The sequence below is a fragment of the Salvelinus sp. IW2-2015 genome, linkage group LG1, assembly GCF_002910315.2.
Source record: "Salvelinus sp. IW2-2015 linkage group LG1, ASM291031v2, whole genome shotgun sequence".
In the NCBI taxonomy this organism is placed as follows: domain Eukaryota; kingdom Metazoa; phylum Chordata; class Actinopteri; order Salmoniformes; family Salmonidae; genus Salvelinus; species Salvelinus sp. IW2-2015.
In genome coordinates, this window is record NC_036838.1 from 9,363,888 (window position 1) to 9,377,240 (window position 13,353).

Below are 13,353 nucleotides of genomic sequence, written 5' to 3' on the forward strand. Positions count from 1 at the left end.
ATACGCTAGGAAAAAAACGGAAGCAAATGGGCCGAATTTTTTTTCCGATACGGTGTGCATTAATGAATTGGACCCTAGCATTGGCAGCCTGGGTACAGAAACGTCTAGGCGAATTGGTGTTTTATTGTACAGCTGTTTACAACAAAACATTTTTTTTACTTGAACATCTGTGTTCTAAGAGTCGTGAACAAGAAATGTAGCTAATCACGCTAACTAAAGTCTGTTCTAGATGGTAGCTCTGAGCTTATAGTGTTGAAATGATATGGAGAATATGTCTGGCTCTCTGTTAGACATAGAATTCAGTCAGGATCGGAATTTTGTCTTTCCGACTTCAACTAAAATAAAAGGTGAATGGCAGTGTTACAAAGTGCTAGAACTACAGTGGATGAACGTGAATTCAGTGTGGTGCAAGGAGAAGTATGGTCGCGACAACTATCTGCGCTTCTCGGCAGCTTAAATGTACTTTCCCAATTGCTACAGGGTTAATCCCTGACACTGCTTCCCTGTTACGTTGTCATGAAGCCATTGGCATAGCGTTGTGTAGTTCATCTCATTACTATTTCATCATTTGATTGTGCAGTATATCAGCATACTACGATCCCACTGCTTATGTGTACAGTGACATTCAATCAAGCTGAAAATGGCTTCACATTTCAGTGGCATCAGTCCATCAAAATGTCAAGACCAGAGGCACATCATCTGAATTCATCTGTAACAGGAGCTGTGTGTTGAGAGGGTTGTGCCCAGTAGCAATGTCTTTGAGGGAAAATAAATCTAGAAACTCCATTTATTTGCTATTGGGAAGATGGTTGTGGGAAGAAATTCTGACTTTTGGAAGCAAATTAGATGTGCAGTATACACACTGGATAGAACTATATGTTTGTCGAACTACTACAATGATTGATAGTAGTTCATAGACATTTATAAATGTGTATGTATCACTAACGAACACATGGGTCACTAATTTCTGTGGTTGCAAAATAGTTTTGTACGATAATGTCAAGGAAGTTAAGGCATCACACATGGGCCGCCTCGGAAGTAGACGCTGACACCTCAATTCTTGCGACGCATGCCGTGGGTACAGCTGACAGGGTTTCAAAGTAAACAGTCAGATCACATATCCAGGTTAGAAGTACAAGGTCAACAAGTTGAGATCGAGTAACTCTATTTCTTTTGGCCCACAACCCAATTTTGATATCAGAAAATGATTGCCACCTCGCCCTGTGAAAAAGGTGTTAGAATCAACAGCCAGTGTTTTACTTTTTATTTGGGCTTATGACAGTCTTAAAATTCAGTCTGAAATACTATAAAATAAAAAGTCAATCTGAAGTATGGTTTGAAGTGAATTGAAATGTATCGGAGGATTTGGTAAGTTCAGGGAAGAGCATCACGCAATTGTGTATGATCTGTGTGGAAAAGAACGTGACTTTCAATGTGATGCATCCAACTGGCGACACATTTTAATGCGAATACTCTTAAAATCTGCATAAAACAATGTGCATGTTTCCATCAAATTGACTTGTTGAGGATTAAAGGCTGTGCATAATGATGTAGTTCACATAAAAAATGGTTCGGTAAAATTCCCATGTACCGAATGAAAAATATAAGTTAAATGGGTTTCCATCGCGTTTTCAACTGTACTGATAGTTTTGTCACTAAAATGTTGCATTATAAGCTATAGCGAATGGGCCCACTGGTTTTGTTATGGACAAACGAGCAAGATTATTTGTCAAACGGATGCCAAGCATCGATCATTCTGACACCAGAATAAGGCCCTCGATATTTATTGGAAAGGAGCATAAAGCTCCTCACTGTGCACTTGAGCCCAAGTGTTCATCAAAACTTACTTCATCAGTAGCCTAATAATAAACTGCATGCTTTCCCGAGTTGTTGTAGTAGGAGGACCACACAACATATCATCACGTGACTTCAAGTTTACTTTGATATGATGGTTATTATAATCAATATTTGCGCATTAAAAGCGTTTCCATTGCCATTTCTCGCATAATTGTACCGACACACATAGATCCCACCTTGTGTAACTTATTTGTTTTGTCGACATTTGAAAAACTTCACAGTAACATTAGCTGCTGCCATCAGGCTAGTCGTGATTTTATTTTTTATCTGACGTACTTTTACTGGATGGAAACCTGGTTTATGTAGCAGATATTCTCTCGCTAGCTGTGTAGCTTTGTGACTGTGTAGAAGAGACAGGCATGTTGCTGGTGGAAAGCTGGTGTAGTCTGTTGTTGTTTGAATCTGGCCTATTCCCCTTTGACACAACCTCTCTATCGTTCCACACTTTGATCCTCTATCTGTTAAATTAAAAAATTAAAAAAATATATTTTTTAAACAGACACGTTGTTAATCTCCACACATGTCACATTCTTACAGCACACCTCTGTGGAGGGCTACCAGGAGCCCCCGGCCCCGCCGGCCAAGTCGGCGAGTCGGCACAGCCTGCCGAGAGGTCGGAACTCTGTGGCGTCCACGACGGAGGAGCAGCCACACATCGGGAACTACCGGCTGCTCAAGACCATTGGCAAGGGGAACTTCGCCAAGGTCAAGCTGGCACGGCATATACTGACAGGACGAGAGGTAAGTTTCCTCCATAGTGAATTTGTCACTGTCATTTAGCAATTTGGTCTTTTGTTTGATTCCTTTTCGTTTAGGACTGATTACTTAGACAAAGGTTAACCCGGGTGTAACCAGGGTCTGTTTTCAATTTAAATGTGGCTAAAGATGCTTATACTGAACAAAAATATAAATGCAACATGTGAAGTGTTGGTTTCATGAGCTGAAATAAAAGATCCCAAAAGTGTTACATCTGCACAAAAAGCTTATTTCCCTCAAATTGTGCACAAATTTGTTTACATCCCTGTTAGTGAGCATTTCTCCTTTGCCAAGATACTCCATCCACCTGACAGGTGTGGCATATCAAGAAGCTGATTAAACAGCATGATCATTACGTAGCTGCACCTTGTGCTGGGGACAATAAAAGGCCACTCTAACATGTACAGTTTTCCACACAACACAATGCCACAGATCTCCAAGTGTTGAGGTAGTGTGCAATTGGCATGCTGACTGCAGGAATGTCTCACTAAATCTGTTGCCAGAGTATTAATTTATCTACCATAAGCCAACGTTGTTTTGGAGAATTTGGCAGTACGTCCAACCGGCCTCACAACCACAGATCACGTGAAACCACACCAGCTCAGGACCTCCACATCCGGTTTCTTCACCTGCGGGATCATCTGATACCAGCCACACGGGCAGCTGATGATACTGAGGAGTATTTCTGTCTGTAATAAAGTCCTTTTGTGGCGAGAAACTAATTCTGATTGGCTGGGCCTGGCTCCCCAGTGGCTGGGCCTATGCCCTCCCAGGCCCAACCATGGCTGCGCCCCTACCCAGTCATGTGAAATACATTAATTAGGGCCTAACGAATTCATTTCAATTGACTGATTTCCTTTTATGAACTGTAACTCAGTAGAATCATTGAAGTTGTTGCATGTTGAGTTTTTATATTTTTGTTCAGTATAGATTCCCCACAACAAACAATTGGAACGGATAATTAAATGGTTTACAACAACGAAAACTAAAAGTAATAATTTTGTACATAAAAAAAAAAAAAATGTTTTGGTAAGAACACCATCAAATCAGCTCCAAGAGATTTTAATTTTGAAAGTCTTTCCACACATAATATTTATGTATGTAAGCAAGGTTTGAAGTTATGTTTTAGTCATATTATATCTGTTTTATAATTATTTGTAATTATGTTCCGGCCCCGTGACCATCCGCTTAAGAAACAATTGTCCCTCGGCTAAATCTAATTGATGATCCCTGTTCTAAGAGGTCATGTTGATTCTATCTCTTGAGTGTTTTTTTTAATGCCTGAACAGAAAATAACCCAGTTTTCCTTCTTTCGAATTGGTCTCACGCGCGTGGCATGTCAACTTTGTTGCTGTTATTGACCTTGTTGGAAATTGCATGTGTCTGTCACACACACGGAAATATTTAGACATTGGATTCATGCCAATAGCCTTACATGTAAAGACTCAGAGGTTAAAACTTTAGGAACTCCACACATTGTTTGCATGTCCAAATTTCTCTGGATTTTTGCTTCATGGGCTCAACAACTGAGTGGAGAGGGAATCTTGAGAAATACAGTACCAAAGTACTGTCCCATATCTCTATGAAAGCAGATGTTAAAGGAAAATGTATGTTTTTGGTTGCTTAGATCCAGTCTATGCCCTCATACACAAATGTATTTAAAAAGATGAGCACCAAATAAACAGTGCTTATCTTTTCATTTTGGATTGCAACAACAGGTGGGATGTGGAATTATCAACATCTGACCACTTTTAGGCTGAAAACATCTGACACTTTGGTTTTGGAGTGAACTGTCCCTTTAAAACAAGGAAGTGAACTGTCCCTTTAAAACAAGGAAGTGAACTGTCCCTTTAAAACAAGGAAGTGAACTGTCCCTTTAAAAAGGAAGTGAATGTCCCTTAAATACACGGAGGTGAACTGTCCCTTTAAAACAAGGAAGTGAACTGTCCCTTTAAAACAAGGAAGTGAACTGTCCCTTTAAAACAAGGAAGTGAACTGTCCCTTTAAAGTGATACTGACAGCATTTTAACTACTTTTTAGTAGGTTCCATTTGACTCTACATTCCATGATGTACACTCACGCATTGTTGGCATAATAGATGGATGCAGTTCAATGCATGATTAATATAATTCACCAATACATTTCTTGGTTGTCCAAAAAATATTGCTCTTAGGTTGTAAATCACAGCTGGCCTTGTACATTGTTTGCTGCCTCCATTCGGGATGCACGGTTTCAGTTTCCATTACTCAATATTTTGGACAAAAACTGACATTTAACTAAGGCTGGGAATGACAATACAATCAAACTCTAGCTAGGGCAAGGATCACATGTCAGTCATAACGTGGATAATAGGCAAGAGTATCTATTTACAGTTGAAATCGGAAGTTTACATACACCTTAGCCAAATAAGTTTAAACTCAGTTTTTCACAATTCCTGACATTAAATCCTAGTAAAAATTCCCTGTCTTAGGTCAGTTAGGGTCACCACTTTATTTTAAGAATGTGAAATGTCAGAATAATAGTAGAGAGAATGATTTATTTCAGCTTTTATTTCTTTCATCACATTCCCAGTGGGTCAGAAGTTTACGTACACTCAATTAGTATTTGGTAGCATTGCCTTTACATTTTTTTAAACTTGGGTGAAACGTTTCGTGTAGCCTTCCACAAGCTTCCCACAATCAGTTGGGTGAATTTTGGCCCATTCCTCCTGACAGAGCTGGTGTAACTGAGTCAGGTTTGTAGGCCTCCTTGCTTGCACCCACTTTTTCAGTTCTGCCCACAAATGTTTTACGGGATTGAGGTCAGGGCTTTGTGATGGCCACTCCAATACCTTGACTTTGTTGTCCTTAAGCCATTTTGCCACAACTTTGGAAGTATGCTTGGGGTCATTGTCTGTTTGGAAGACCCATTTGTGACCAAGCTTTAACTTCCTGACTGTCTTGAGATGTTGCTTCAATATATCCACATAATTCTGCTCCCTCATGATGCCATCTATTTTATGAAGTGCACCAGACCCTCCTGCATCAAAGCACCCCACAACATGATGCTGCCACCCCCGTGCTTCACGGTTGGGATGGTGTTCTTTGGCTTGCAAGCCTCCCCCTTTTTCCTCCAAACATAATTATGGTCATTATGGCCAAACAACAGTTCTTTTTTTGTTTCATCAGACCATAGGACATTTCTCCAAAAAGTACGATCTTTGTCCCCATGTGCAGTTGCAAACCGTTGTCTTGCTTTCTTATGGAGGTTTTGGAGCAGTGGCTTCTTCCTTGCTGAGTGGCCTTTCAGGTTATGTCGATATAGGACTCGTTTTACTGTGGATATAGATACGTTTGTACTTGTTGCTCCAGCATCTTCACAAGGTCGTTTGCTGCTGTTCTGGGATTGATTTGCACTTTTCGCACCAAGGTATGTTCATCTCTAGGAGACAGAACGCGTCTCCTTCCTGAGCGGTATGACGGCTCCGTGGTCCCATGGTGTTTATACTTGCGTACTATTGTTTGTACAGATGAACGTGGTACCTTCAGGCGTTTTGGAAATTGCTCCCAAGGATGAACCAGACTTGTGGAGGTCTACAATTTTTTTCTGGGGTTGGCTGATTTCTTTTGATTTTCCCATGATGTCAAGCAAGAGGCACTGAGTTTGAAGGTAGGCCTTGAAATACATCCACAGGTACACCTCCAATTGACTCAAATTATGCTAATTAGCCTATCAGAAGCTTCTAAGCCATGACATCATTTTCTGGAATTTTACCAGCTGTTTAAGGGCAACAGTCCAACTTAGTGTATGTAAACTTCTGACCCACAAGAATTGTGATACAGTGAATTATAAGTGAAATAATCTGTCTGTAAACAATTGTTGGAAAAAGTACTTGTGTCATGCACAAAGTAGATGTCCTAACCGACTTAACAAACTAACGTTTTGGCAACAAGAAATTTGTGGAGTGGTTGAAAAACGATTTTTAATGACTCCATCCTAAGTGTATGTAAACTTCCGACTTCAACTTTATGTAGCAAGCTAAAAACACAGAGCCTAACGTTAGCTCGCTAGCTGCTAGGAGGATGTCAAATCAAACTTTATTTGCCACATGCGCCGAATACAACAAGTGTAGACTTTACTGTGAAATGCTTACTTATAAGCCCTTAACAGTGCAGTTCAAAAATTAAATATTTACCAAGTAGGCTAAAATAATTTTAAAAATTACGAGGCTATATACAGGGGGCACCAGTACTGTGTTAGTGTGCAGGGGTACAGGCTAGTTGAGGTAATCTGTACTTGTAGACTATGCATAGGTAACAAACAAACAGCGAGTAGCAGCAGTGTACAGGGGGGGTCAATGGAAATTGCCGGTGCCGATTTTTTTTATTTTATGAATTGTTCAGCAGTCTAATGGCTTGGGGGTAGATGCTGTTGAGGAGCCTTTTAGTCCTAGACTTGGCGCTCCTGTACCGCTTTCCATGCAGTAGCAGAGAAAACAGTATAACTTGGGTGACTGGAGTCTCTGACAATTATATGGGCTTTCCTCTGACACCGCCTATTATATAGGTCCTGGATTGCAGGAAGCTTGGCCCCAGTGATGTACTGGGCCGTTCGCACTACCCTTTGTAGCGCCTTACGGTCAGATGCCGAGCAGTTACCATACCAGGCGGTGATGCAACCAGTCAGGATGCTCTCGATGGTGCAGCTGTAGAACATTTTGAGGATCTGGGTGCCAATGTCATGTCATTGGAGGAGTGGGTGAGTGACTATTTCCCCTAATATCGTTGTTTTGGTGGCTATACACAGCTAGACACGCAGGTATCAATTGGTTACAGTAGCTAGCTTCAATTACTTTTATCCTGTTACCATATCTCGTGTTCACAAATTCACTCTGGCGATCTACTCCGATTTCAGAGCACTCTCGTCTGAGTAAGACTAATAACTGATGAATTCACGAACGCTCAACACCGCCTGAATATGGACGGTGTCAGTAAATATGGGCCAAAAAAGTCATGGTTAGTCAGGAACGCGCTAGATAACGTGTAAACAGCCTAGCTAGTCAGAGTGTGGTGTTCTCATTTGTGTTTGTAAGTAGCAAGCTAGCCAACTTTAGCCAGTTAGCTTGGTTGCAGGCAAGCTGCACAAGGATGAGTAGGCTACAATTCCCCATTGTTTATCATTGCAATTTTGACAGCCAACTAGCTCAAACGGTTTGAAGGTTTATCAAATGTTCCTTCGTAAGATTTTTGCTCATCTTGCTCTGGCTAGCATTAGTTGTTGATGTGCATAACTGAGGGGGAGAAAGCCTACCTTTTCATGGCTGTTTGATCAATAGGACCGTAAAGTTCACAAATGTAAGAAGAGTCCCGTGGTATTGATATATTTGCAGAAATCGGGTGTATTCTGTAGCTTTTGGCGAATGCGTTCTAATGATCTATAGACTAAAGTCGCAACTCCCTCTAAACACACAGTCCAGTTCAAAGTGAATGATGGCAGGCCTGTGTGGCAAATAACTTGTTTGCATAAAGGCCTATTGTAGTTACATTTAGTAATTTAGCAGGTGCTCCTACAGTGACTTATTGCCGCCACACCGGCGGTCACGAGTCATGATGGCAGTCAAATTCCACGTGACTTAAGTCACGTTAATTAGGTTTCCCCAAGTTCTGATGCTACCGACGGACATTAGTAGCCTACCAAACTTGCTAACTGCCTGGTACTCAGCACTCTATTGTCCCTCTAATCACTCTGACATCAATGCAAATGGTATCAAATTTGATTTAAACACTTCATGAGAGCCTATGAGCTCATGTTGCGCAGCATTTCTATAGGCTATGCAATTGCGTGAGAAAACAGTGACGGCCTCTTAAAAAGCTGATGGGATCCTCTTTTTATAGGCTAGGCCGATTATTTATTTCTCAACTTTCCTAATATTAAGCACATTGCATCTCTTTACAACAGGAGTATAGTCTACCTGGTTGGTATGAAAATTAACTGTGGGAAAAGCGTCCTCCATTCGCTATTTAAGTGCATAGATGACATGTATTTCCCCCCCCCCTGTTTCGAGACAGGTGCATGATAGTGGTCTATTCTAAATCAAAACTAACGCCATACATATATTATTTAGTATATGTAAAGACCAGATTGAATCAAAAATAGGCTAATATTGTCACCCATCAGGCTATCACTTGTGAATGAAACAGCCATGTCTTTTTTTGCAACTTTTTCAAATCATAATCGCACACCTCATGTAATCTAGCCCATAGGCCTATATGTTTTAAGGTTTGTATCACAACTAAAGTGGTCAAATAACTTATTCAAATGAAACGGATTAATCTGCATTACACTGGGTGTAGAGTCTCACTGGCATACATATGCAGCACGTGAGTTTCAAGTTTGGGGAAGAATTTTCACCATAAAAATGCACCTTTTTATTATAAAAGCATTACATGCATAATCGCATTTGCGTTCACTTTTGAGAATGGTGTTTCCTGCTAATGGCACATTCGCGCTAAAAGTCTACTGCCATGTCCGCATTGCTGCGCTTATAATGTTTAGAAATAGCCTAATAGTTTATCAACATGTTTAAGCTAAACTTTCTGATCTTTTTTTTATTTTATACTTGTGGTTGTATTAATTTGGGATCTATCGCATCCCACAACTGTCCCAGACTCTTTGGAATATTTATTTCTAGCATAGTACAGAAGTTGACCTATTCTATGGGGGATAGTAGATTGAAATAGGCTAGTGCTTTTGCTGTGCGTTAGGCCTACTCATCTTGTTGGCTGATGAAAAGTAAATTACAGTTCTTCCTATATCTTCAATATGTACTTTGGAATTGGATAAGGACGTGCGCAGTTGCATCCCCGATGTCTCTGTCTTCACTTGTAGCCTGTGAGAGACCCAATCACGTGGACGTAGAGCCATGTGAGGTGAGAGGTGCTTCTGCAGGCAGTCAGGAGAAGAGAATTATAATTATATTATTATATTCAGCTCAAGGGCCACTGGCCGCAAAAGGCATGTTTTTTTTTAGGGGGCATTAAGGCCACAAGGGGATGCAGCTGGGAAATTTGAGCCATTATCAAGTGCTTGTCAAATTGTGAATGAGAGACTGATGAAGTGTGTACAGCCTGCGCAAACAACAGAGCAGAGCTCATGCCTTTTCATGTAACTGTATTTAAATCATTAGTTGCATCATGCAGCCGTAGAATGTATTAAAAATCAACACATGTAGCCCAACATTTGTATCACAACTGAAGTTACATACATAACTCTGAAATAAGCATATAGGAGTACCTGTTTCTTTGTTAACTGCTCAACACAGAATAGCCCCATGTGAGCACTCCCTCAAATTGTTTGGAGAAAATATCCTTTCTATTTTATTCCCCTATGTTCAGTTGTATTCTTTGTACTATTAAAATAATGCCACGGTATTCTAAGCAAATCTGGTAAATTAACTATTGTAGCCCACAGCCGTATGGCATAGCAAGATCAGGGCCTAACATAAGGACAACTCAGATGATGCTATTTTGTTCTTGCTCTTCATATCATGTTTCTTTAGATTTGTGTAAAATTAATAATGGATTTATTGTGTCGGCTATATTAAATGGATTTATTAGACTTTTTTTAAATGTAGATGTTCCAAAAGTCTGCATCAGTGGCTTGTAGGCTATGCTAAATGTGTTTTATGTTTAATTAATGTGAGACGGGCAGTTATTTGCTTGACAATCGAAGGCCCACAATTTCATGACTGCCATAGCCCTAGTAGTGAGTGCATACATTTTGTTATGTTTTGTACTGGTCCCCGGTGGGAATCGAACCCACAACCCTGGTGTTGCAAGCGCCATGCTATACCACCTGAGCCGACCGGCCATGGTGCACTGGTCTGCATAGACTCCAGTCCTGGACGAGACATGTTTTATTTAGTGCAGTGTTTATTAATTGTCCAAATGCACAGCCGCTTTCCCACTCTATATTGCTATAGATTTAAAAAAATATATATATGTAATTCCCAAACATTCTAAGAATTTATGAAAATGTGAAAAATAATTAAGTGGTCGCTTATCAGAACATTTAAAAAAAAAATGTGTCATTCTCCTGGGGGTGTATATGAACATATTTGAATAAGATGTGATGTTGCTAAAATGCTGTCAGCCAAGAGTTCACGAGATATGGCTGCACTGGTTGCCCTCACCACCCATTGACCTCAACCACTCAACAATTCTCTTTCAGTGTTGGCCAAAACCTCAGCGCATTTTAAAAAGTCTACTTTTGACATGGAAATAACTTTGGCTGGGAACTCTGACCCAGCATGAGCCACAGTATAGGTTAAATTATTGATGCAATGTACGTCAGTACTCTCGCCAGAGTGTCGAGTGAGATGTCGTTACGTGTCAAATCAAACATTCCGGTATGCCTACTAAGAGATTGGCTGATAGGATGCGAATGCTTATGGTCTCGCGAGCCTGCTGTTTCTACCCAGTAATGGTGTCCGATTTACATATCCATATTTCAGAACAGGAGGCACTGTTCTTTGCAAGGGAGGTATATTCTACGATGCCTATGATTTGCATTGTGCTAGTGTCATATCCTATCCCCAAAATGATTGTGCGGCCATTATAGTGATTATGGTTAATTGTAGTCTAGGGGACTGATGGAACCTTTCTCGGTGACTCTTTAAAATGATCTATGGCACACTGGGGTGTACGAGAGGAATTTAATATGCGTCTTTAAAGGCACAATCTGTAACTTTCACTTCAAGTGCAGCAGCCCTTTTGACTGGTTTATAATTTGTGGGGGGTGGATCTGGACAAATGGAACTGCCAGTGAGTTATTATAGTGTCTTTTTTAAATGACGCTCTTGGCTGAGGAGTTTGTACACCAACACAGGCCCAAATAAATCACCGTATTCCTCCTCTCAATTCCACTTACTGAAGCAGTTCGTATTTTGCACCAGGAGGACAAAAACGACAGCATTGCACCAGCTCAGATTTGAACCAGTGACCCTCTGATTCATTGTCCTTAAAGCAGCCACGGTCAAATTAAGGGAGTGTCACTTTAACTGTTGGACCATAACTTGTCTCTTTTAGAATGGTTCATCTTAGAAATGATGGATCGACACGAGAGCCTCTGGTCTAGTCCTTGATAGAGGAAATTGGCCGCCTACCCGCCTTACACGATGAGCATGTAGGCAGGTCGGTATCACGTCTGAGGCTTCCCTTTTAAGATCCCTCACTCAGTGGCCAGGATACGTTTTTATTTACCAATATGAAAGGAACCTAACAGAGCCTGTGTCGACCTCAGCAGTCATAGACATTTCTAAGACCAGTCTCGTCTGAAATGATGGTTGAGGAATGTCATGACAGCCACCATTCTCTGTGTGTGGGGCTGGCGGCTGTCACTGCGTGTCTGTGTTGGTGTGTGTGCGTCCAAATTACATCCTCAAACTGTCCTCCTTTCAAAACATAAATCAGTTTGTGCATTTGCAGCCTCCATAACAGGGACAGAGTTTTTTTTCTATTTTGTTTCGCCAGCAGACAGCAAGAATTGGGCCTGAATAGATTTTCAATTTTGAGCTCGAGTTACCCAACCCGAGGCTGTCGATTCTGCATTCTGGCGACTTGATCCCCCTGTTCTGAGGAAGGCACACCTCGTGTGGTGCTAAACATGATGCTAATTTACCATTTAATCATAACTTTCTGGGTGTATCCTAAAAGGCACCATATTCCCTATATAGTGCACTACTTTTGATAAGGCTCTGATCAAAAGTAGTGCACTATACAGGGAATATGGTGCAATTTGTAACACAGCCTCTCTCTCGGAAGCTCCTCAGACTCCGGTAAACCTGGGTCAGGATAAGAGGATCAAAACCTTCCATTGTCAAACACAAAATGGGTGATGTCACATGGCTTTGGCCTGATGTGATTGGTGTGTAATGTCTATTTCTGGTTTGTCTCTGCTTCCGAAGGTTGCCGTGAAGATAATAGACAAAACGCAGTTGAACCCCACTAGTCTACAGAAGGTAAGGCCTCACATTCAAACGTCTCTTTCTCTCTCCCTTTTTCTCTTCCTCTCTTATCCCCTCTCTCGCTCTCTCTGTTAAACACGGTCTATGATGGGTCACGTCAGCACAGAGATCAGATGATATCTATACACCCTTTTGGGTTTTGCGTCAGACACCGGATGACATTGTGTATGAGAGACCAGAGCCACACAAGGGCCATGCTCGTGAACTTTTGCTAAGACCATTGGTTTAAACCATTGGCTAGTATAGCTAGTTGCTGTCTTTTCTCATAGGCCAACCTGGCAAAATTAGCCACGATGCTGAGGCTGACTAGCTGAGCAGGTAACTAAATCCTTATCAGCCAATTAAAATTGTCGACGTAGTTGGACCTGATTCCAACACTTTTTCACTAAAGCATCCTTACCAGAAATCCAATGCACTACATCCCATGCAAATATGTGTCTTGACAATTAACTCAGTGAACGGTGCCTAGTTCCTGATCCATCTATCACAACTTGCGCTGTAATTTTGAATCCCCATGATCACTTTTCCTTTGAAATGTAAACTAACATTCATTGATGTATTGTGTTGAAGGGAAAAAAATCCGTCATCACCATGAAAATGAAGTTTATGAATAAATTCCATAAGGAAATACATGTTTGTTTTCAGGCTTTTTCACAAACACATTGCTAGGACCTAATAATCATACTGCATGGACTATGCCACCAAACAGTCATATTGGTCAGGAAAAAATACACCCA

At 40.9% G+C, this 13,353-nt stretch overlaps 1 protein-coding gene across 1 annotated transcript in view; it reads left to right on the forward strand.

Moving 5' to 3' along the window:
* Window positions 1–13,353, forward strand: part of LOC111960652 (MAP/microtubule affinity-regulating kinase 1) — a 98,479-nt gene that overhangs the window by 22,778 nt on the left and 62,348 nt on the right. The window contains exons 2-3 of the mRNA XM_023982764.2: window positions 2,395–2,598; window positions 12,557–12,610. Coding sequence (XP_023838532.1) covers window positions 2,395–2,598; window positions 12,557–12,610 — 258 coding nt within the window. The remainder of the gene's footprint in view (window positions 1–2,394; window positions 2,599–12,556; window positions 12,611–13,353) is intronic.